Source organism: Saccostrea cucullata, unplaced genomic scaffold (genome assembly GCF_032062105.1).
Source record: "Saccostrea cucullata isolate Sc308-1 unplaced genomic scaffold, CSIRO_AGI_Scuc_v1 ctg4466, whole genome shotgun sequence".
In the NCBI taxonomy this organism is placed as follows: domain Eukaryota; kingdom Metazoa; phylum Mollusca; class Bivalvia; order Ostreida; family Ostreidae; genus Saccostrea; species Saccostrea cuccullata.
In genome coordinates this window covers 18,097-43,932 of record NW_026930644.1, presented here as the reverse complement: position 1 = coordinate 43,932, position 25,836 = coordinate 18,097, and the positions used below count along the sequence as shown (strand labels likewise).

The 25,836-nt window shown below is 35.0% G+C and overlaps 2 protein-coding genes across 3 annotated transcripts; one reads left to right on the top strand and one right to left on the bottom strand.

Annotated features, from left to right (window-relative positions):
* Positions 1-1,511: 1,511 nt before the first annotated feature.
* LOC134229425 (pre-mRNA-splicing factor CWC22 homolog) lies at positions 1,512-17,642 on the bottom strand. Of its 2 annotated transcripts, XM_062711179.1 has the most exons (19): positions 17,515-17,642; positions 16,185-17,139; positions 14,014-14,143; positions 13,655-13,796; positions 12,976-13,134; positions 12,597-12,725; positions 11,556-11,649; positions 11,236-11,364; positions 10,932-11,067; positions 10,551-10,757; positions 10,395-10,457; positions 10,180-10,269; positions 8,599-8,744; positions 8,410-8,487; positions 7,993-8,145; positions 7,683-7,810; positions 5,855-5,956; positions 5,127-5,269; positions 1,512-3,115 (listed from the first exon to the last, which is right to left on the bottom strand). In XM_062711179.1, exons 1-19 carry the CDS (start codon positions 17,520-17,522, stop codon positions 1,689-1,691), a joined length of 4,419 nt encoding a protein of 1,472 aa, XP_062567163.1. In that variant the 5' UTR covers positions 17,523-17,642; the 3' UTR covers positions 1,512-1,688. The 2 variants fall into 2 exon arrangements, with proteins under 2 accessions (XP_062567163.1, XP_062567164.1); XM_062711180.1 differs by lacking the exons at positions 16,185-17,139; positions 17,515-17,642 and adding an exon at positions 14,946-14,994.
* A 4,023-nt stretch (positions 17,643-21,665) lies between these two features.
* LOC134229424 (ATP-dependent DNA helicase RecQ-like) lies at positions 21,666-24,691 on the top strand. Its single transcript, XM_062711177.1, has 3 exons — positions 21,666-21,789; positions 22,612-22,768; positions 23,202-24,691. The coding sequence occupies exons 1-3, from the start codon at positions 21,717-21,719 to the stop codon at positions 24,355-24,357; spliced, it is 1,386 nt and encodes a 461-aa protein (XP_062567161.1). The 5' UTR covers positions 21,666-21,716; the 3' UTR covers positions 24,358-24,691.
* The last annotated feature ends 1,145 nt before the right edge of the window (positions 24,692-25,836 follow it).

Here is a 25,836-nt window from a genome sequence, read left to right as displayed (position 1 = left end):
AAGTTTTATTGAAATCAGACCAAAAATGTAGGAGAAGTAGCATTTTGAAAGTTTTTCAAAGAAATTTCTATTTTGAGTAACCATCGCAACACCATTCACCAAAATCAAAAACCGATACACAGAATTATGTATCTTAGTGTAGTCTATTTGTATGCCAAATTATTTTGAAAACAGACCAGAACTCTAAGAGGAGTAGCATTTTGAAAGAATTTTACAGAAAATTCTATTTTTAGTAACCACGGCAACACCGTTCATCGAAATCAAAAACCCATACGCAGAATTATGTATCTTAGTGTAGTCTTCTTGTGTACCAAGTTATATTGAAATCAGACCAAAACTGTAGGAGGAGTAGCATTTTAAAAAATTGTTTACAGACAGACGGACAGCTAGACAGACGGACGAATGCCGGACGCATAAGCTCTTCTGGTCTCTGACCAGTACAGCTAAAAATATGCACTATTTCAAGCATTCAGAAAAAGAAAAGGCCAAATGAATGTCAAGCAATGCTGATACAGCTAAACAGCTCTCCAAGATTTTAATATAATATCATGAATAGTTTATCTTGAAGACTTTCTTTGAAATTGAGCTAGGCACAAATATAAAAGCAAGGTCAACAGAATGGTAAAAAAAACTTTGATGCTCCTGAATGCCTGTAATCATGCATCATCAAAAAGTATCTGAAATAGTTTCTTTGTAGTTGCAGAACAGTAGCTCTCTGAAGAAAAAATTGACAGCCCTGAAAGCTTCAGTACCCATATTTATTGCACACAAAAAAGTGTTGTCTCAGTTTATTTCTCCATGTTTTTAAAACTGCCATATCAAAATATTACTAACCATGTGTAGTAATTCAGTCCAACTTGCTTCGTGAAGATGCCAGCTACCACAGGTGTTGACATAGGTCTAAGGAATTTTTTTCGAAACTGAGCTTTAAAACAGTCAAGTAATGAATTTGAAGAAATTATAGCAATAAATAGTTTTTTTTATGATCAGTCGTCAATCCAATTTTTTTCATACAAAGGAGCTACAAATCTACAGCTTGTTTCCTTGTAACTGAGCAAAATGCAGAGTGTAACAGAAGGAATGACATTTAAACAAACACCATATGCCTTGCCCATGTTCAATGAGAGGAAGTTGAATATGTTCCAAGTTATTAGACATGATGCATGTCGAAAACAGATAGCTGTAGGCCACCTGAGAGACTCAGATGCCCTAAAAAAGATTTTTTTCTGTCTTATTTTTGGGTCTTCTTGAGGAAACTTTGGCATTGTTTGACAATGTATGGCTTCTTGGTATCCAAGATAAAACATCGTGGGGCATTGAATTTAAATACTAGGCCATGGTAATCTAATTTGAAGTTGAACTATTCTGTGCCTCAATCAGACTTAATTATATAATAATAATCAAATTTTCAATGCCAAAAGTAAAGATACATGTACTTCCAATAAGCTTATTCAGATTTACCCAAATGTAAAACCAGAAGTAGGGTCTCATAACTGTAAAAAAGATCGACAAAAAATTTCATCCTTTTTAATTCAAACAATTTTTTTAGTCTAGAAAAAACCCATAGGGTTAGACTATAGATATGAATTAACAATATTTTTCATGATTTTTCATGTACATATTCATCAAATGAAAATTGCATCAAAAGATCATAGCACTTTATACACTTAATCTTGCATATCAAACTATCATCTCCTGTGGGATCTCTCCCTGCTGCGAACACTGCTCTCTCTTTGAGAGCTGTACCTCTCACGTTTTTCGTACTCGTCAGAATCGCGTCTCTTTTTAATAGAATGTTTTACACTGTCACTATCAGAGTCTGAGTGCTTCCTCTTCCTCGGAGGACTGGGTGAGGAGGAGGAGGAGGAGGAACTGTCACTGGAGGAATCATCAGAACTGGAGGAGTCACTGTCCTCACTGGAGGAGTCACTGTCCTCACTGGAGGAATCCACACTCCTCCTACTGCTTCCTTTATTCCTCCTGCTCCTCTCCCTCTCCTCACTGTCTCTGTTCCTTCTCTCTTTCTCCTCATCTCTGCCTCTGCCACTTCTGCTTTTCTCTATATCTTCTTGCCTTCTCCTCTGTTCTCTGTCCATCTCCCTTCCCCTGCCCTCTCTAGACACCTCTTCTCTTCGCTGCCTCTTCTCTCCCCTGTCGTCTTCCTCATATCCACGTTTCCTTCTTTCTGTACTGCATTCAGGCCTCCTTCCTTGATTGAACTCTTCACGTCTCCTCTCATATTCTCTGTTCCTCTGACTTATTTCCTCTCTTGATTCGTCTCTCCTTTGTTTATCCCTATTTCTTTCCTGACTTCTATTTCTAATCAGAGTTCTCTCATCTTCTTCACTTCTATCCCTGTACCCATTCTCCTGCTGATCCCTTCCTCTTCTAGAATCCCTCATCTCCTCCCTTCCTCGATTCCTAGATCTGTAATCTTCATCAGAATCTTCAGCCCTTCTTCCATTTCTCCGTTCCACTTCCCTTTCCTCTTTTCTCCCTCTGGAAGGTCTGTCATAATTTTCTTCTGCATGTTTCTCTTTCCTTCTACTTTGTCTCCGATCACTATATCTTGATGATCTATCATCATCACTTTCATCCCTATTTCTCCTTCTGTCATTCCTCCCTTCCCTGTCTCTCCAGTCTCCATCTACATCATTAGAGTATCTCCCACTGTACCTATCTGATCTTGAGTCTTCCCACTTGGATCTAACATTCTCCGGACTCTCTTGTTGATTCCTCCTTCTATAATTTTCTTCACTTTCCTCCCTTCCCCTCCTTTTTGATTCCACTACGTCTGAACTTCTCTCTTTTTCTCTTCTTTTAGATCGGTAATTTCCAGGGCTTGTCTCCCTTTCTCTTCTGTTTGAGCTGCCATTTTGTGGGCTTTCATCCCTGCCTCTTTGCTTAGACCTTTTATCATACACATTTTCCTCCCTTTCCCTCCTGTTTCTCCTGACATTTTCAGGGCTTTCCTCCCTCTCTTGTCTTTTTTCCCTCTGTTGTATGTCTCCGTTGGTATAACCTTGTCTGGATTTTTCTTTACTCCTCCTTTCCCTTGTCTCTGTTGGTTTTCCCTTTCTTTTCTTTCGAGGTGCTTCATCCTCAGAAGAGCTGTCTGTAATGCATACAGGAAAACATCTTACAATACAGTAGAATCTGACAGTGAGCAAAAATGGGGTGCTGATACACGTTTCTTAAATGGGTACAATATAGCAGGTTATTTTCATGATAATCTTATTTTTGCAACAATTGTGATACACAGAAAATAACTGTTATACTGTAACATATAAAAGAAGAGCATTTGGTTCAATATATTTAAGAGCCATTCTCTGTAATGATTTGAAATTTTATATAGGAGCTGTGGCATGCATAGTCTCAGAATTTCTCCAAACTCGCTATGATAAAAGTCACTGATACCCTAAACTGAAATCAAGGAAAAATTGGTTGCTATGTTTTATAGTTACCATGGCAACATGTCTTAAAGTTCGAAAAATGGCATTTTTTAACATGTTTAGAGCCCCATAGTTAACATTTGCGGCAAAGCAAACAATTGGCAATGACTGTTTCCAAAAGTTGAAGGTCAGATGTCTCAAATGCATGATAAACATGTTTGGTAAATCAACTAATACATACGTTACTATGGTAACAAAGTATTCAAAAGTAAAAAAAATATTCATTGAATTTTATAAAGTCATACACGTAAAAATAAAAAGCAATTATAGGATGAAATGTGACCAAATAATAGAAAAAAGAGCCTTGAGACATATACCAAGAACAAAATATTATATTTCATCTTGGTTGGCAATGGTTGCCAAGGTTTTTATACCGCATACAGCCTTCAAAGTAACACTCTGTATGTTTAAATCTGACCCTATCTTTAAAAAAAAGCACATTTCCTCATAACTAATGATCAATTTTCTAAGATGTTGGTGTGCTCAAAGTTTTCCCATTTGAAAAAAATCAGATTAGATTCTTTAAATAGAGCGTTGCTATGGAAATAAGCAGAAAATATATGCTTAAAAACCTGAAAAATATTTTCTTTCCTTGGATACGTACCCTTAAATGTAGATTCCCAAAACTTTTATGATTGATATTTATTAACAGCTAACTTGACTTTTAATTTTGACTATCATCCAATCTCTAAGTGGATGCAAGAAGTTGGCACACAGGATTTAATATTGATATAAAGTTCACAAAATCGAACATTTTCTCTTCTTGGTAACCATAGCAACAGTGTTGTTTTATTCATCAAATTTTATCAATATATGATATTCAACTTCAGTTCTAACAGATAAGTACTATTTAAGCTGAGTCCTTTAATTTGTTCCTTGATTAAATGGCAATTTAATTCTTAATGCAGCGAAAAATAATTCACTTTTAAGTACTGGTACTTTGTTTCCATGGTAACACTGCAAAGTAGCAATTATACCCAATTTTTCTTATGGTTTTGGTGTTGCAAGTTCCTAAGGATGCATATTTGCCAGTCTTGAATTTTCATGTTTTTCCTCAAGACAGTAGCATTAACCCAATCTTAGTTACTGGTTTTGCATGGTTACACTGTGTTACCATGGCAACCATAAAAGTTATTTATAGAATAATATTGCTTATACTTATATACTTAAGGTCAAACATTTTCATTGTTTTTCTTAAGTCGTTGATTGAGTTTGAGCATGTAACACCTACCATTAGTGAATAAGGAGTGTTTTTCAGCATATTTCAGCATTTTAAATGTATTCCAAATGTACCCTTGGTTACCACTTACTTAAAGATATATTCTAAACAGTTTCTTTACAGTATAAGTGACATCAAGGTGTCATGTTTTTGTGAGAATGGTTTGTTTGCTTTTTCTAGTTTTTATTAAGCCACAGTCAAGATTTAAAGTGGCTGAAAATCTCGATTTTTCAAACTTTCCGGCTGTTGCCATAGCAACCAAGACACATAGCAACGAAATTTTGTTTGATATTTGTTTCTGGTGTCAAGTACTAAGCATGGGCGAAATTTCATAAAAATCGGTGACCATGCGTGGCAACGAAGTTTAAGTGGTTACAGAGAATGGCTATTAAAATTTGGAACATAAAAACAGAGGGCTAATATCTAGAAGTGTTAGGTGACCCAGAACTACTGACCTGAGGAGCTATCTGATGATGAACTACTGTCAGATGAGGATGATGAATCATCAGAAGATGATGACGATGAACTGTCAGACTCCTCCTCTTGCTGTTGAGCCACTTGTTTCTTCACATTCTTCAAGTGCTCTCTGAGATCATCACTGAAAAGCAAAACATACATCTTACAGGCCGTTATAAAAAGCATATACACAAAACATATATCTTACAGGCCTTTATAAAAAGCATATACACAAAACATACATCTTGAAGGCCTTTTTAAAAAGCATATAAACAAATCTTGCGATAACGGGTGCAGGGATTTAAGTAAGGTTTTATTAGAAACTTATCTCTTCTGAACTTGGTACACACTTATAAATGAACTGACGCTTACAGCGAGGTGATTTTTATTCCCCATGACTTTAAAATATATTGTAAACTAAATGGATATAAGAAATTACAATTATAACAAAGCAAAATCGCCCATCCCTGGCACTTCATTATAAGCTTGTTTTACTTTACTTGTAAGCATTTTTGGTATACAATCTCTATGTAATCTCATTGTGTAATATACAAGAACTATAAAAATGTATTCTCTTTGTAATTGGGTCAGTCCCAAGGAATGTTTTCAGGAATTTTATAGAAAATCTGGTATATTCTTATTTCTATATTTATTATGTCAGTCCATTTAGACCAACTATGGTAAGGAAGTTAATGGAAAAGCTTGTATTCTTATGATATACACTTACGTTAGTCCACCGAGACCAATTGTGGTAAAAAAGTTGATGGAAAATCTGGTATTCTTAGGATTGTCCCTGGGTAGTAAGCCCTCAAAATATGGCTGGAGGGTTCTAGAAATAAAGAACAATGTAATGCAGTAGAAATCAGGTTAATGTACAAATTACATACATGTACTTGCTATTAAACTTAAATATGCCTATATATTCGTACTTCGTGCATAAGCATGACTTTATTTTCTAAACATAGGTAATCAGAGATTACAGAGCTCACCTCAACGAATGTTGTCTTTAAATAAGGCAAAGTCACACAATTAACCAACAAAAAATGTACATTCCAAAAATGAAAATATCTAAGCAATTTTGATCTGATACTTTGAAGTAGACCAACATAAAAAATTTAAAGTAGTTCTTCTTCATGAAAATGTAATTCAGCATCTAAAGCAAATTTGAGTTTTCATCTCTTGATGCAACATTTGTGCAAGTTTGGTTTATACAATGTTATAAAAGCCTTAAAGTTTTTTGGTAATAGACCTGCAACCATAACTTTAACCTGGTCTATTATCTGAAAAATATGTATGTCGAATTCAGCATCCGAAGCAAGTCCATTAGTGTGCATCCTAAGATGTATCGTCCATGCAAGTTTGCACATTATAAGGCTCATAGTTAATTGGAAATGAAACATACATCAAAAACTAACATTTTCACTCATCCACAAAATGTAGGTCAGATTCAGCATCCGAAGCAAGCCTGGTAGTATGCATCCTAAGATGTATCATCCATGCAAGATTGGTCATTAAAGAACTCATAGTTACTTGGAAATGAAACCTGCACCAAAAACTTTTACTTGTTCACTCAATTGGAAAATGTAGGTCAGATTCAGCATCCGAAGCAAGCCCGGCAGTATCCATCTTTAGATGTATCATCCATGCAAGTTTGGTCAACATAGGGCTTATAGTTACTTGGAAATGAAACCTGCACCAAAAACTTTAACCTGTTCACTCAACCGGAAAAAGTAGGTCAGATTCAGCATCCGAAGCAAGCCTGGTAGTATCCATCCTTAGATGTATCATCCATGCAAGTTTGGTCAACATAGGACTTACAGATACTTAGAAATGAAACCTGCACCAAAAACTTTAACCTGTTCACTCAAACGGAAAATGTAGGTCAGATTCAGCATCCGAAGCAAGCCTGGTTGTATCCATCCTTAGATGTATCATCCATGCAAGTTTGGTCAACATAGGACTTACAGATACTTGGAAATGAAACCTACACCAAAAAACTTTAACCTGTTCACTCAACCTGAAAAAGTAGGTCAGATTCAGCATCCGAAGCAAGCCCGGTAGTATGCATCCTTAGATGTATCATCCATGCAAGTTTGGTTAACATAGGGCTTATAGTTACTTGGAAATGAAACCTACACCAAAAACTGCACCAAAAATGTTAACCTGCTCCAAAAACATTAACCTGGTCATTTCTTTGCTAAAATTGCAGCATCTGAAACTTTGACTGGTACAATGAAACACACTAGAACCATCTTCCATGCATGTCTAATCAATATAGGACATAGAAGTACTTAACATGACTTAAAAAGAAAACTGCTCCAAAAAACTTAACCTTAACCCGGGACGCCGACGCCGACACCGACGCCGACACCGACGCCGACGCCGAGGGTATTACATAAGCTCCCCCAACTTCGTTGAGGTGAGCTAAAAATTCTTAAATTCAATAGTTGAATAAATGATTACTTAGAAAATTCTCAATCATATAATTTTGTCCCATAAAAAAAAAAAAAACTATTAGTGTTGGTCTTAAATTGAGTACAGTGGTAGAGACTTACGGATCTTTGAGTCTGTCGTTAAGTTTGGGTAGACCTAGATACTCAGACAATTCCTGGAATAATACTTTGATAAATATTCTACTGGCTGAAGTTGTGTCGTCCTCATTCAGTTTAATGACCTCCAGAACCTTAAAACAAAATCACCTTAGTACTTCAATACAGTGGGTTTTTTTTTTCAATATTTCATTTACAATTAATTCTAATTTCTAACAATCAAATATATTTGTAATATGCTTATTTTGAGACACTTTAATAGAAACTCTACAGAAAGAAAATTCAAACAATAGGAAGAGCTAGCAGATTGAGTTACCTCCCATGAGATGGCATCAGTGTGCAATAGATGAGCAAAGAACTTGGCCACATTCCTGAGCTTGTTTGTTTCTAGTCTGTGGATTGTGTCATACTGCTCCCTGAACATGGTCTGGAAAGGCTCTATGTACTTCTTGTCAATCATACAGAATCGCTACAAAACAAATACACAATAAACACCATGAAGGCAGTGAAATTGCTCCAAGCAACATACTGTAAACAGAGAAATTTTCGCCCATATCGCCCTACCCTCATTTGGCCTATTTTGGAAGAATTTAAAACTGAGCGAATTCAAAGAATATAGTATAATTTCTTAAACAAAACTATGACTGGGTGTGAAAATGGAGTGAAAACAACCCTGTATACAGTACCCTTTTCTCAAAATGTTTTGTATAACTACTCATCTAAAATTTATTACCTGAGCTAGCAATCCAAAAAACTTCTCATAAGTACGTTGCTGTGCACAGCAATCAAGAATCATGTTACATAACTCAACCTGGAAAACAACCATATCATATTGAAATAGAGAATAATATTGATATCTATCTAGACATAATGAAAGTTTCATGAATATTCATTTCATCTTTCTATCTAAAGCAATATCTACCTCTTGTCCCGGTTTGAGTTCCATTCTTAGAAGTTTGTGAGCACATTCCTCAAAGTCTAAGGCACTCTGGATCGTTAAATAGATTGTTCTCCTGAGGGCAATCAGATTGGTTTCTGTCTGGTCAATTATTGTCTGTTTCTCTCCTTCTGTTCAATAAAAACATGAAAATAGAAATTATTCCTATCAATATTATCTGAAATTATTAACAATCTACCTTTCACTAATACTTTGATCAAAATTCTGTTGATCAACAATTTTATTGCATATACAGTCAATTCTCGAATTATCGCCATTCGATTCATCACCATTTTCGCAATACCGCCATGATTTCCCAAGAACGTTTTTCCTGCTATATAAAATTCTCTTTATAAAGCCAAATTCGCATACCGCCATCCGCCACCCTGTTTTCACAACAAACGTCCATTTTTAAGTGTCAATTATCTCGATATACCGCCACAGGTGCGCGTGGTCAGTGAAGCGCGGCTAATTGGTTGACACTATCCCCGTTGCAAAGCATGCAACTGCAGACAAGGTACATGCAATTAAGTAATTAAACAAGAACTAAATAAACAGAGATTTTAACATGGACTGTTATAATAATTTTGTTTTCTGTTTAATAATCATTTAGTCACGGCTTCGCCACGAAAGCGGTCGTTGTTAAAGTACGCCAATAACTATATAATTTAGATGATCTCTGCTTTAAACATTGCAATGCTGAAAAAATAATAATATGGTATAAATTGTGAATGTTTAATTAAAAATGTTGCCATAAACAATACGTTTATTCAAGAATTCATTTTACTTACTATCGGCAATATATCACGACGATCGACCCAGCATTTTTTTTTCAATAGCAGAACTGCAGATTTAAATGCACACTCATGTACTTTTCTTTATTTCATAACTGCACATTTTGTTTTAGCGAATTTGTACATTAAAAAATGACTTGAAGTATTTTCAACCAGAAATATGTTTTTATTATATACATATACATGTAATAATAAGAATAGAAACGCTAAATGGTATTTCTAAGAACGGTAACTCTACTTCTTGTTTTCCAGAAGATGGGAAATTCAATTCATCACCAAATTTTTATACCGCCATGATTTCTAAATTACAAAAGGTGGCAGTTTATCGAGAATTAACTGTACGTAAATTCATGTACAGCTGTAAATACCCAAGTGTAATTCACACTCTATTGTTTTTAACACCTATTTACCATTAATTTCTTAACCTCAAACCTCAATCTCAATTCACATATATCAACCCCCCCCCCCCTTCTGAATCCAACAAACTCTGCATATGATTCCAAATACCCCGGTACTCTAAATCACTATTTATTTGCAAGAACTTTATTTTTGTGTTAATACATGTATATGAGACTGGTTTTTTTAAAGATTACATACAACCATGACTAGAAATGGCGAAATAAAATATTACTATCTCAAGAAAATAAGATATAGTGAATAATTTGCTGAATTACAGTGTGTTCTTCTCTTCTACAACTTGATATACAGATATTGTTAACAGTAATCATCTTTATAACTTAGATCCACCATTGAGATGATCATTAAGATTTACCTTCGCCCTCCCCCTCTTCTTCGTCACTGTCACTTTCAGACCCGGATCCACTCCCCGACTCCTCATCAGAACTGCCCTCATCCAGGATCTCTGTAAAACAAACAAACAATAATACAAAATTTATAATACCTATGCAGTGAAGTCTAAAAGTAGCTTAATTAGTATGTAGGTATATTATTGTCATTATTAAATTTTACTAATTATTTTTCTATTACCTTTTTTCAGTTCTTTGTATTTTTCTTCATTTGCTTCATACTCAGGATCAAACTTGAAAACATCTGAAAATAAAAACAAAAAAAATTTCTGTTATGTGTTTTCAAAAATTTCCAGACAACAAAAACAGAATACAATTTTTTGTTTGATTCCCATACTTAGGATTTCCTCAGCTGTTCCTTCGTCTTCTAATGTCAGGAGGTGAGTAAACTGGTCCTCCTCCGCGATGAGATCTAGTTCCTCTATAACTGACTGGTGGTCCTTGAAGCCGTCTTTACGGATGGCAAACATCACCTCTATCATGTACTGCACCCTCACGTCAATCTGACCCTCGTGTAAGACATTCCTCAGCCTCTCAAATATCGCTAAAACAAGTCAAGTCAAATTATGTGGGCTATTTTTCAAGCATTAAACATTTTAGTGTCAGGTATCAGGCTTTATCACTTTGCAATTAAATAAAAAAAGAATGTAAAACAAAACTGATGCAGCATTAAATTTAATTATTTCTTTATCCCTTCCTCTGCTGTGTAATGAGTTACCTGTGATTCCACGAGGGGTGACTTCGGTCAGTTTTTGTCCACACTCCTTCAGAAAGCCGACAGCCACCTCCACAGAATCATCAGATGGGGTCTCCAGTAATAGGGTCAGGATTTCTAATGCCAGCACCTCGTGGGCCTGAAATCAACAACAAACAACACCCTTAATAACATGTATGTATATATGGAAATATATTATCACTGCAAGAATCCAAAGACTTTGAGTGCTTTATTATCAAAAGTCTTGGAAAATTCTCACATGCAGTCTATAAATGTAACCCCAAATCTAGTAACAGTGCGGACCTACCACTTGCTGGTTGACCAGATGAGCGATGAATCGGGTGGACGACAGACAGAGATTCTTATCATTTCTCTTGAATCCACGACGGAACTGAATCACAAGACGTCGCAGGATCAACTCCCCGATTTGTGGAAACTGTAAAATAGATCAAATAAATCACACATCTCTAAAATTTAGAAATGATGAAAATAACATGTACCAAAACAAAGGATACTTAAATGTAAGGCCACAAAAAAGGAAAACTCTTCTGACTAGTGAAAGTTTCCTTTACTTAATTTTATGCTTCAAAAAATATGTATATGTTTCTGAGGCTTGTGTGTTCTTACCTTGGTGTTGATAACTGACACCAGGGCGGCGTACACATGTGTAAATGTGGGAGAGGCAGACTGAGCCTGAATTACTGAACGGGCCACCAAACCTCTGGAAAGGAAAGATTGAAATCATAAACCTAGAAAACACAGCATGTCTGAATTACTGAACGGGCCACCAAACCTCTGGAAAGGAAAGATTGAAATCATTAACCTAGAAAACACAGCATGTCTGAATTACTGAACGGGCCACCAAACCTCTGGAAAGGAAAGATTGAAATCATTAACCTATAAAACACAGCATGTCTGAATTACTGAACAGGCCACCAAACCTCTGGAAAGGAAAGACTGAAATCATTAACCTAGAAAACACAGCATGTCTGAATTACTGAATGGGCCACCAAACCTCTAGAAAGGAAAGATTGAAATCATTAACCTAGAAAACACAGCATGTCTGAATTACTGAACGGGCCACCAAACCTCTGGAAAGGAAAGATTGAAATCATTAACCTAGAAAACACAGCATGTCTGAATTACTGAACGGGCCACCAAACCTCTAGAAAGGAAAGATTGAAATCATTAACCTAGAAAACACAGCATGTCTGAATTACTGAACGGGCCACCAAACCTCTGGAAAGGAAAGATTGAAATCATTAACCTAGAAAACACAGCATGTCTGAATTACTGAACAGGCCACCAAACCTCTGGAAAGGAAAGATTGAAATCATTAACCTAGAAAACACAGCATGCTCTAAGCTCTTCATTAAATTACAAACTTCAAATTCGAAATTTACTCATCATATAAAATTCTTAATCAATACTCATTATAAATCAAAGGGGGAGAGAAAGTGGGGAGGGGGGCATGTTGGAATTTATATGCTTGTTAATCATGTAACATGTTCAATTTTCAAATGATTTTTGATAGAGTCACAAACAGAAAAGGCTGAAAAATTAAATCTGTTTTTTAGTTATCTTCTAGAAATTAAGCCTTATAATGTCCATATAACCTTTTTATGAGAAAAAAGTACAAGTATGCAGCATGACTAATACAGATCTCACCTTCCTCTGACTATGTTCTCTTGGAACAATTCCTGGACAACAAAATGGAGATTTGACACGTTGACTTTGTTGATCAAACCATTGATACTTTTCTTCAAAGCTTCCCAGGCAATCCTCTGAAAAGGTTCACTGAAAGAAAAGTACAATTGCTTTTCACATATTTTTACTTAAATATTTATAGGTAGTTTTGAACTGTGAGAATGTATAGCATATTCATCTACACTAAACTAAGAATGTTTTCATTTTACCAACTCTTAGATACAATACAGTACTCTGTATAAATAACTGAATCTTAGATATATCTGCCTCACTGTGACTTATAGGTAATACTAGCCTGCATGCCTTGAGTATGGTGAACTAAGTGTTTCTGTATATGTACCTTGACTTATCAGTGATGCTGGCCTGCATGGCTCTCAGTCGAGCAGGGGGAATATATGCCCCTCCAGTCCTGGTGGTCAGCGACAACACTTCTGCCTCCTTGGACTTCTTCACTGCATTCTCAGCTTTCTCTCCTTCTTTCTGGTTTTCTTCAGTGGCTCTGTAGATTTATAACATTACATTCGTTCACTAAATAAATTCAAACTGGCATTATGATACTTATAAGGGATGTCCCAAAATTCCTTAAACTGAGCTCACATCTTTTAGCAAAATTTATTGTATTTCTCTAATTTTTTCTGGGTTGATAAATTCATATTGCAGTATAGAGAATTTTTAGCTTTGGAAATCATAGGTAATGAATACATTTCGTAAGATTTTATAAGATATAAAACATTGTGTACAATTATTTTCAATTGCAAAATTTGGATAGAAAGCTGTCTTAGACTTCTCAATAAAATATTGCATTCAAATTGGTTCTTTTGTGTAAATATTTAATAACTGTCCACAATTTTTTTTATTTATTATTGTTTTAATTTGTAAACAAAGTTTCAATAATTTATGACAAAGAATTCCTACAAAAATATGTTTGTATGCAGAATTTTGGGACAACCCTTGCATATATGTATCTTTTTATTTGACTTTTCCTACAGAAACACATTTTTACTTTAAGGCAGTATTACTTGTCTTTATCGCCATCTGTTTTACTTCCATCCTGAGTCGGGGATCTCCGACGGTCATCATCTCTTCTTCTTTCCAATGAATTACGATCTCTATCATTTGTTCTCCAATCACGTGATCGCCTGCGATCTTCACGGAATCGATCTACCAAGTCAAGAAATACATTACTGAGTAATCTTTCTTGTTACACTCAGTTACATAACCAAATCAGAAAGCTGAATAAACTCAAGGTATTCTTGATACTTTTTTAATCATTTCTTTTTTATTATACTTAACTGAAATGTACATCATTCCTGTTTATGTATCTATCATGCCACATAATTTACATTTTGAATTATTTTTTTTATATCTTGTTTCATACCGTTTCTTCTATTTCCCCCCGGACTATATCTACGTCTTCTGCTGTCTCTATCGTCTCGCCAGCGGTCTGGGGAATACCCTCGCCGACGTTCACCTCTCCTACGACTCCCATCCTCCTCTTCCATTTTCCTCTGAAATAATTCTACACGATTCAGTCTTTCAAAAACATATGTTTTATTTTTTAATCAAGAATTTCTTCTCTTTCAGTGAAGTTTTCAAGAGACTTGTACAAAAATGATAGGCACTGAATTATTCATCATTTTTTAGACTTTTTCAAATGAAACTTGTATTTATCTCATGCACCTTTAAACAAGTCACATATGAGCATGCAAAATAAAAATGTTTTAAACAGGAAAAAATGTCATATTCCTTATGACATAGCATAATATAATAGTATGGTCTCCATAGTCATATCAATAAGAAAATTACCATATCAACATTGAAATCATACATTTTTTTTTTTTTTTACACCTTGACCCTTGATAAAAGGAATGTCACTATGGAGATTATACTAAGCTTTTATGAGGTTTTTTGTCCAAGTCATTCCCATATTTTATCAATTCATGCACAAATAAAGCCAATGCTAGGGAAATTAAAACAATCTCGAAGAAAAAAATCCATTCCTAGAGACAGGGCCTCTATTTTTTTTTTTTCCTTGGCATGCATCCACATGACAACAAAAAAAGCCATGGGCAAATGGGATATGGCTATAAAAAATTTAAATTCATACTACAGTAACATGTTTACCTTAAACCATTACATAAATCACATAATATGAATGTCATACATTTAATAAGTGAATCGTTTAGAAAAATATTTTCCTTTAAACAGTATATTTAAACTTTGCACAGCTAATCCTACATTTGCCCATGCATAATAAACACATAAACATTTAGATGATGGAATTTGCCTAAATGCAATAAATTTGCCTACATAGCACAACTGTATCAGTGTTTTGCCAAGTGTGACGTGAGATGGAATACTGTCTGTCTGCAAGATGTAAATGGATAAAAATTCTGGTTATCGAAAGCTGATATTTCTATTTTTTTAACAAAACCAGTGACCAATAACAAACAATCTACAATTAAAATTCTTCCAGCACTTACTTTCATGGTCAATTTCGGTATAAATTTATTTAAGGATTTAATTACTTTATTTTTTATTTTTACCCCCAAAAATCTAATTCAATTTTGTTTGAAAAAAAAATTATTAGTCTATTTGCTTTCTCCACAATACTTGCATTGGAGAATCAAATGCAATTTTTGTAACAGTATAAATGTATCAAAAATTGTCAGATTACAAAATCCAGGAATGGTTTCATTCTAACAATCTAAATTTGTAAATAACATTGCCAGATCAGATACTGTAAAACGAGAAAATTTGGCGCGTACATATTTTAGCGCAAACGCAAGTGGGAATGCATTGGTGCAAATAAATTTTAGCGCTTGCGCTTGTCAGTAAAATATATAAATGTGATATATTATTTTTAATCCACAGCCGTATTAAAATTTTTGGTTAGTCAAGCACGGAAACACATTAGTACTCCCGTATATCAGTAAACGTTACCTTTACCGCGGTACGTGTTGCTATCACATGGACGTGGTACAATGTTAAAATTTATTTAAATTTCTATTTTCAATTAAAAGAAATGGAGTATTTACTCATTAAAACCATATTAAAACAAAGCATGCATCGACAGAAAATTACTTAGATAAAACAGTATTCCTATAAATCAGGCATTGTCTACTAGCTCAATCGCCATGCTTGATTGCATTGTTTACCTCGAGGCGATAGATGATTGACACACCAAGAAGCCAAACTTTGAAGGTGCTAATGATAATAATCGGGTAACAACTACTGGGGTAACAACAGTTTAAATTATAATTTGGCATAACTTTCTGTCTTCCGAACATGTGCAGTTCTACTGTGTATATAAAATCCAATGATCCTTCAACATTACGTAATCGCGCGTTCTGGTTTACATGTACTTATGTAAAAACTTTGAACACACACAAAAATTGATATTTAGAAATCCTTTAGCGCACAATAAATTTTAGCGCTCAGGGGCTCTTGCGCCAAAATTAGTAGTGCACCAAATATTCTCGTTTTACAGTACATACATTGAAACACTATAAAATCTCCTTCTGCTGGTGACTATTTATTGATACAAACCTTAACTGAACTTTTGAGTTTCCTTTCATCTTCAGAATCTGTGCATTCTCCACTCTCAGGCTCACTCTCGAAGTTCCGCATGTCGTGTTTCTTTTTACGACCCCTTTTCTCATCCTCTGACTCAGACGCCCCGCTTTCTTCTTCGTATTTAGACATGTCGTATCTGTCATCACGCGGAGGAGTGTGACTCGGAGAGGAAGAGTCAGAAGAATGTCTACGAGATTTTTTATCAGATGGAGGTACCTCTGGTGATGCATCTATAGGTCTTATCTTCTCACTTCTTTGAGGAGGACTGGAGTCTGGAGACCGCCCCTGTCGATCTTCACTTCCCCTATGAGGGCTTGATGGTGGTGTCTTTTTCTGATTTTCCTCGCTGTCATGTTTTTGAGGTGGAGGGCTAGTGGTGGGAGACCTGGACTGCTTTGCTGTATCTTTTCTGTCAATCTGTGAACTCCTCGAGGATGGTCTTTTTACATCATCTGAAACTTGGCTAAGGGATTGTAAGTGATCCTTTTCACGTCTGGATGAAGGTGAAGAAATAGAACGTTGAGATGAAGAATGCCGTGATGAAACTTTCTGACCACTTCTGGAGCTTGACCTTGACCCTGCAGGAGATAGTCTTCCTCTTACAGAAGGAGACTTTGATCGCCTGGACAATCTAGAACTGGAATGTGATCTAGACCTCTCATGTCGTGGACTTCTTTTCACTGCTTCAATATGCCCTCCTCTTTGTTTACGAGATGAAGATTCTGACCTGTTATCATCAGAGTGGGATGAATGCCTTCTTTTTTCCTCTCCTGACCTTGACTTTCTTTGTTGATCTTTGTCCTCTCTATCCTCTGAGGAGCTACTACTGGAGGAGGAGCTCGAGTCACTATCTGAATCTGAGGAATCTGAGGAACTACTTGAGCTGCTCTCAGACTTTTTCCTCTTCCTCTTGTCTGAATCCTCACGTCTATAATGAAACAATATATGTGTTGAATAATAAAAAACAACTTCTGAGAAGACAAAATTCTGAAGAAATAAAATCAACGATTGCCAAAACATGAAATAATGGAGGACATGGGAAATATCCATATGCCATATGGATTATGACTATCTATCTGAGAAATACCAAAGCAATCAAATGACCATAATCTGTAGCATAATTCTGACTTTACCTTAACATTATGTGATTGTGAAAATTTTAAATTATGATAGTAAAAAATTGCGCCTTTAATCCTACCACGTTCTCTATTCATTCGATAAACTGATGTCAATTCGAACCTATGAACTTTAAAAATCGTAGCGGAAAACTTATTTATATCGCTGAAAATACTTAAGACCTTACCTTGGCATTTCAAATGTGTCTACTTTTTGAGGTTTTCTTTCTCAATTCTCATTCAAAACTTAGAAAATAACAAATAAAGTAAAATTTTCGTCGAACTGTCGCACAATGATTGCACGACACACAGACAGACATGTGTAGTGAAATATAGAAAACCGAAAAGGGTAAACAACTTTTCTCCGGATTTATTTACCTTCGAGAAAATAGTATAAGGAGATGGGTGAACATGACGTGAGATAAGCCCATAGCGCAACAAACATGAAGGTGAAAAATTAAATCTTAATTATATCAAAGTTTTCCTTAATAGTTCATCTAACATTAAAGAATACTTTGTGTAAAATCTCTACAACTTGCACAAATCTCATGAAGATTGAAGTTATTTGCCTGTGATATACTATACACACACGGAAGAGGACAAAACGAGTCATTTTTTCACACTATAACACTTTTTTTCGATATGAGTGGGTCTCTCCACTTTTTTGAGAGTTAATCCTCAAAGTTCGCATACAAACATACATATTTTGGTTTCCAAAATTATGGAGCAAAGACCCACTATACCTTAAAAATATAATTTTATGACATAACTTTCATATCTTTTCAAGAAATACTTGAAGTCCCTTAAGTCAATGGTCATATCACAAACATGATTTAAATGCCACACTTCATCAGGACTTGTGTAGCGTAGTGGTTATCGTGCTACTCTAACTAGAGAATGCACCTCAGGATTTTTATTGCCAGGGATCGAACCCAATGGTTACTACATTATTTTTTTTATATAAAAGAACAAGTTGCTGTCCTTTAAAAAAGGACTGCAATACGTGGACCATATGCATGTTTTTCTAACCGAAATTCAAGTTAGAAAATTTCTAGGTGCAGTGAATATTCATGTAGGTTTGTTCACATTTTCTACAATGATCTGCCTACTTATGACTGGTTGTAGTCTCAAAGCAAAATTGTTAAATTTTGTCTCCGATTAGCGGCCTTTAGTTTTGTCAGTTTAAAAAATCGGGCTATTTCGATACATGTAACTCATAATGGTTGGGAATGACACATGTTCTGGATTTATACGGAAGAAATCTATCATGGGAAAAATAGAGATCTGATGGTTCACGTGTAGCACAGTTCTGTAGAACGCAGATTTTTTTGCCCCCCCCCCCCCTACATTAAAAACCGTTGCCACAGACCTCTATCAAACGGTATTTGGATTGCTGAAATATCAAATTATTTTACGAACCTTGATGCACAAAACTAATGCCGGTGAAAACTTGTTCTATCTTTTAAAAGCTAGAACTAGTCGTTGCATTCAAGATGTTAAGTTACGTGTATCTGTACAGTAAACTGCAAGTTGTTCCCACCTTTTAAAATGCTTCTACCGTAGAATCACTGTTTAGTTTGTATATAAAAGTATATATATAAGAGAGAAATTTGGATCCACCAATGAATATGTAAATGCAAAATGTGGGTTTAAAAGCGCGATTTTCCAATGAATAACGTTCTAATTTGAATAGGGCGAATTATTTTACGGGCAAGTTACCTAAGGTGCGAACTCTCTAGCATTCTCGCGCCTGCGTAGCCTGTCGTTTGCCCATGGCATCCGATTTAACCTCGCTTATATATTTACTGCGTGGACCTCAGGGTCCACGCAATAAATTTTAATTTAAAAAAATTCTCAAAACTTTTTGATTATCATGATTTCATTAAAATCAATGATAAGAACTTTACTCTAAATACTAAATTCACTTGAATATGATTTTTATATGTCTGAAGCTAGTGGGCTTTCTGCACGCTAAGTTCACCCATCTCCTTTCGGTGTATACCTTGGATCAAACTAGTTTGTTTTCAGGAAGGGGTATTTGCCATATACACCCCTACTAATGTGTTCGGAACCTTTTATTTGTCGGTGTTCTGCATATTATAAAACCCGATGAGTTCAGAGTAGCTCTGACATTGGCTCTGGCTTAGTCTCGTTTTCCCCAGACTCTCGCTCTCGAGACTTGGCCCGAGCGAGAGTCTGGTCTGAGACTGATTCCTATTTAATTTTTGTGATTTCAAGTCGAGGCTTACCGAGAAATCGGTATGGTTTTTCATTGGCTGATATAAACAACACAAAAAAAATGGCGGAAGAGAAGTTTGGTACAGCTTTAGACTAGTCTGAAGTGTGTATGGAAAGGAGAAAATTAAATTTTCAACTAAAAGAACTTCAATTAGTTATACTTAAAGACATAATTGTGTACAACAAAGACGTACTAGGCGTATTACCAACAGGGTACGGGAAGACCATAATATATTCTCTTATACCTACACTTGTAGACGAATACAAAGGGGTGTTGCTAAAACGCGGAACGGAAAACGGAACGGAACGGAAAACGGAATAAATTATTTTGGATTAAATCATTTAAAATGAGCAAATTTTATCATAAACGATATATCTTGTACACATTCAATCCCCCACTATTAAATAAAAGTTGAATTTGTCATGCTCATCTCTTATTTACGAAAATCGCTAGCATAGCAGTCACCTAGAATCGAATTTGAAAAGGGGGAGGGGGGTAAACAAACTTGAAAAGTATTTGACAAGCCAAAACACAAGAAGAAGACAGTTGTTTGATTCAGGAGGGGCATAAAACACAAAAAGAAAACAATTGTTTGATTCGGGCGGGGGGATAAGTTTCAACTTCAACATCTTTCAGAACTATTTTTTTTTACACTAACTTACTAAATTAATTACATTCACAAAAAGTGAGGATGTGAACTTGAATGAACATTTCCGTAGTAAAAAGGTTATGACTGGGGGGGGGGCAATATTTGATATCTTATTGAACCACGGAAAGAGAAATAAAATGTAAAAGAAATATTAAGATCACGTTTAGTACAAATCTTAACGGCAAGCTCGAATAAACATCTCTCATACTCACTGGTTGTTAAATTTTATTCAAAATAGAGTCGTTTTCTGGATAGACAAAGTAGGAAATCGTTCATGTGGAAGATATAATGCAGAATCTTTCAATTTAAACTTAAATTTTGTTTGTTTTTTTTGTTTGAGGTACATATGTTTGTATGTTGTGCGGGGGGGGGGGGGGAGTTGTTTATGAATGACCCCGTAAATATTCCCACTCATCAGAAAAGTCTTATAAGCTGTGATAGGTCTGACCCCCCCCCCCCTCTTTTTTGACTCCAAAATAAACATAAGATTTAATAAATCAATTTTTAATGTGGCTGTGGGTCCCTACACAGACCCGAAACTGCCACTCCCTCTTTCATCATTCGCGAATTCGACACTGCGTGCATAATCTGAATATCATAACTAGTTATTTTTGTCTTTACAGACATTGACATTGGAAACAAATTGAAAGAGGGGGTGGGGGTCAGAAAAAATTACAAACATACAACAAATTTGACGAGCAAAAATGGAGGAAATGTCCTTTGCCCAAACACGAAAATCCAATTTTGTGTGTGTGTTTGCATAGGCCTCGGAACCGGGGGGGGGGGTGTCTTAGCCCCCTCTTTTTTCCAAACATATACTTAGTATAGCCATTGAACATTGTTTCGTAGGTTTAGCCCCCCCCCACACTTTCCACAGACACACTGCAGTATAGGTTAAGAATGGTGAAAGTGGTTGTATTTGGAAAAAAAAAATGGTATTGAAGTTCAAACTCCCCCCCCCCCCCCTAGAAAATAGGATTTTTTTTGCTTGCAAGGATTTTTTTGAAGGTATATTTTTTTTGCACTTAGCCCCCCCCCCCCCCACTTTAAATTTTCTTCCGACGCCAATGGTTTGTGTGTGTAAGTGGGGGGGGGGGGGTCGAATTTCAGTACCATTTTGTATGTGTGTATGACTCATAAATATATAATAGTTTACAATAAATTTTTATTAGAAGTGACTTTTACAACAAGAAGATTGTTCTTAATCTGATTTATATCGAATCTTTGTTATTTGCTTGAGAAATATTTTCCGTTTTCCGTTCCGTTCCGTTTTCCGTTCCGCGTTTTAGCAACACCCAATACAACACAGGGGCTTGTCACGAAATATTTATCTTCTTTTAATAAAGTTACCCCTACAATAAAAATACACAAGGCCTTGTGTATTTTTATAGTAGGGGCCGGTAACTTTATTAAAAGAAGATAAATATTTCGTGACAAGCCCCTGTGAATACAAAGGTGTTTCAGGGACCATCGTCGTCGTCGTGTCACCATTAGTGGCCCTGATGGAGGATCAGGTTGTTAATATTGCAGATAGTGGGATTCGTTGTGTGTACGCAAGCAAAGTACAAACACCAGGTGGGTTAAAAATGTCATACATGTACCATGTGATGAACATTTATATATGTACATGAATATTTCCAAGCAAATTATTAGGTTATTGTAAATATATGAAGGCTTGTTATTTATTGTGTAATTAAATGGTCATATATATGCAATAACTCAGCATTAATACGTCTAGTACATAGCTTGAACCACCCATCGTAGCTTCATTTAAACTCATAGAAGCTTCATGTACACAGGGGCTGACAAATAGATTTTTAAGGCACTTGCCCAAGGGCAAGTACATGGTCTAAATTCACTTACCCTACCTGAATTTTTGCCTGCCCTACCATTAACTTATACTGTATTTATAAATATATATCAAAAATTTACTGAGTAGAATATTGGCATAGATATTGATTTTATTTTTGATAATTGATTAAGTCACTTGCCCACGGGCAAGTGGTTGATAAAATTTCACTTGCCCAACCCTAAATTTCACTAGCCCCGGGCGTCGGGCAATGGGATTTGTCATCCCCTGTGTACAGCTATGTCAAATTTTGTTTTTTATGAAAATTTACCAAAAATTGCAAGTGCAAGGCTATATATGATTATATGTATTCTAAGGAGTTAAACCAGTAACACAACAAAGATAAAGCATTCGATTTTTGAAAACTTATATAATGATATATATAACTTTTATATATTAATATATACATACATGTTGTGGTATTTATGTATCTTAAGACTCGTAAAACATGTGCAAATCCAACATTTCATCATACATTTTGTTTGAAGCAAGGTGTATTGATTGTATGTGTTTTTTTTCAGTAATAGATATTATAATTGATATTTCAGAAACCCAAAAAGACCTTGCAAGTGGATCAGTTCCTATCATCATGATGAGCCCAGAGTCTCTTTTTCATGGAGAATGGAGGCAGTTGTTTTCTACTGAAATATATCAATCAAGAGTAGCAGCTATTGTTGTGGATGAAGCACATTGTGTGGAACAATGGTACGTAAAGTAACTAAAGTTGCATATTATTATATAAGATAATGAAATGCTTGTAATTAAATTAGAAATTTAGATAACTATAATGTTATAAAGTGAACATAATTACATATTAGTTCATAGGAATGTTTTTCAACAAATTAAATAACATTTTTTTAAAGGGATACACAGTACAGTTGTATTGTTATTTAAAAGTTTAAAGTGGCCATGTAAAATACCCCCCCCCAAAAATACACACTTACTAAAACACAATATCAATAGACTACATATAGCTAAGACAAGATGCAGGCTATTTAGCACATGTAAGCTAAAAACTGAAACTTTTCTCTTACAGTTCATATCTTAACTATTGTGAAATAATTTTTTTTTCTCAAATTTTCCCTGATTCATCTTGATCCTGGTATAAATGTTTTATAAATGTACTCCATAATTACAGGGGAGATGAATTTCGAACGGATTATGGAAGATTAGCAGAGCTAAGAAGTATTCTACCAAACTCTAACATGTTGGCATTGACAGCAACTGCTTCACCAATCTCCAGGACTTCAATTATGAAGAAACTTTGTATGGAGAGAGGAAATGTTGTTGTTGGCAATTGTGACAGGAAAAACATTATTCTTAATAGTGTTAAAGCACCTCGTGATGGGAAACCTGCGTTGACGTGGTTGATGGAAAACCTAAGGAATCATAAGCAGCAATGTCCCAAGACGGTTATTTATTGTCGCAGCATTAAAGCGTGTTCAGTGCTGTTCAAACTCTTTACAGATGTTCTGGGAGACAATGCATACTGTGGTGTTCATTGTGCTAAGAATAGATTAGTTGCTATGTATCACCATTCAACATCAAATAAGTGCAAAACTATTGTCATGGATGAATTTCCAAAAGTTGATAGCAAGATAAGGGTGGTCATTTGTACCTCTGCTTTTGGCCTAGGAGTAAATGTTCCTGATATAGATATGGTATTAAACTGGGGAGCACCAAGATCTATTGAGGAATTCATGCAAGAATTCGGGAGGTGTGGCAGAGATGGTAGAAGTGCAATGTCAGTCTTGTACTATCATGGAATGGACATTGGCAAAACAGCAACGGATGACAAAATGAGGTCATATGCAATGGCTGAAACCTGCAGAAGAGTGCTTTTGCAAGAATTCTTCACACCTGATGTCAATAAATCTTTACCAGTAACTCCAAAACATTTGTGCTGTGATAATTGCTGTAAAACATGTGAATGTTTAAATTGTCCACCTTTACATGACTCTCTTTTGTCAGACTTTGAAGAAAATGCTGCTTTGCATGCTGCTACCTTAAATTGCGAATTAGTGATGTGCCATACGGTGTCAGAAGGACAGCGCAACAAAATATCTGAAAAACTTAAGGAGTATAGAGAAATATGTCTAGAGGACAGTGGTCCATCTTTACTAAATGTTGGTATCTTAACTGGATTAAGTGATTCATTGATTGATTCAGTTGTAAGCAATGTTCACTATATAGGTAGTATAGAGGATTTATTGTCTGAGTACATATTTGACAAAAATCTTGCAAGTTCAGTGATGTGCATTATTGATGAAGTACTTGATGATCATGATGATTGATCGATTTATGTGCCTCAGTTTCAATTTTAGTAGCTCCATGATGTAGAAGTAATACATTCAGATAATCTTACACTTTTATATGCAGTCTGTTAATGATACCATGTTTTAAATGGTGATAAATTGCACCTGTAAATAGAGTTCACCAAAATTTAACATCCCTGTTTCTCTGTATATTCAGGTATTTATATGTAACTCATTGTTCATTCAATTATTTTTTTTTTAAAATGTGACATGCAGTGCCTAGATAAACAGTTTTTTTTAGGTTTGCACCATTCCCAAATTTATGCTTGTTTGTTAATTTCAGTGCTGTATTATATTAAATTATTATATTTACATTTCACACTTGTTTTCCTTACAAATAAAGAAGGCATTGAGAAGTGTTTACATTATTGCATTGCACATTTTTATACATCTGATGCAAATGAGATGTGCTTACATATTTAATAATATGATGAAAGCATCACACTGATTTATTATCTTTGAATTCTTTGAGAGCTCTGAATATTTAATTAATTTGAAGCAAATATAAATACTGTATACAGGGTTATTTTCGTCCCTTGTTATTATCCCCCTTTCACACTCGCAAACAAGTTTGTCCTGGTTTAAATTTTTTCAGTCATAGTACTGTTTAAGAAATTATACTGCATTCTTTGAATTCGCTCTGTTTTAAATTGGCTCAAATAAGGGAAGGGGGAAAATAAAAATGGGCCAAAAATTTCCCTGAATACAGTATATACAACCTTGATTATTTACACTCTAAGTTTATCACTGATATGTTGAGCTCTTCTTTTTAGTTGCAATAATTTAGCTCTCCAATTTTTTTTTTATTTTTTTTTTTTTTGAATTTTCTGAAAAGATTAGATATAGATTTAAAAATTGGACAGGGCTTCATTCTTGCAGCTACCAGTTTTCTGTTTATAAACTGAAAAACTATTCAACCCCATTCAAAAGTGTTTATCACATTTATTAATTCACAGATAAGGCCAGGTAAAATTAATCTTTAGATTCTCATCCTAATTTGCCAAAAAATTGGGGCGGGTGGGCGGATTTTATTTTTTATTTTTTATAATTGTTAATTTATATATAGGCCTAAGTATCAACAAAACAATGGACGCCCCGTACACATTTTTTTCATTACCTTAATGCAAATATGAATAGATTTAATTCTTTTCATATTCTTTTAAATATTTAAAGAATTTTTTCTTTTTAAGTTAAATATTTATTGTTAATTAACAAATTATCAAGTACACATTATACGACACACCCTGAATTAACAAAATGAGGTGGGGATACCAATAAACTGTGTATGCGTGACTTCTTATTTTGCAAAATCTATATAAATGTTCTAATAAATATTCTACTGAAAAATCTAGGCCTTCTCTTAAGTCTGTCTACGATGTTGTAGATTTTTTTTTTTATTTCAAAGCTAAGTCACACAGCTGGAGATCGTTATATATAACTTGACTTTCCTCGTCTATT

Coding starts and splice junctions, on each gene's coding strand:
- LOC134229425 (XM_062711179.1), bottom strand. Junction 11,650..12,596: donor GAGAACATAGTCAGAGGAAG/GTGAGATCTGTA, acceptor TTTCCTTTCCAG/AGGTTTGGTGGCCCGTTCAG. Junction 10,458..10,550: donor AACAGCTGAGGAAATCCTAA/GTATGGGAATCA, acceptor TTTTATTTTCAG/ATGTTTTCAAGTTTGATCCT.
- LOC134229424 (XM_062711177.1), top strand. CDS start 21,717: ATGGAGGATCAGGTTGTTAATATTGCAGATAGTGGGATTCGTTGTGTG. Junction 21,790..22,611: donor AAGCAAAGTACAAACACCAG/GTGGGTTAAAAA, acceptor TTGATATTTCAG/AAACCCAAAAAGACCTTGCA. Junction 22,769..23,201: donor GCACATTGTGTGGAACAATG/GTACGTAAAGTA, acceptor CCATAATTACAG/GGGAGATGAATTTCGAACGG.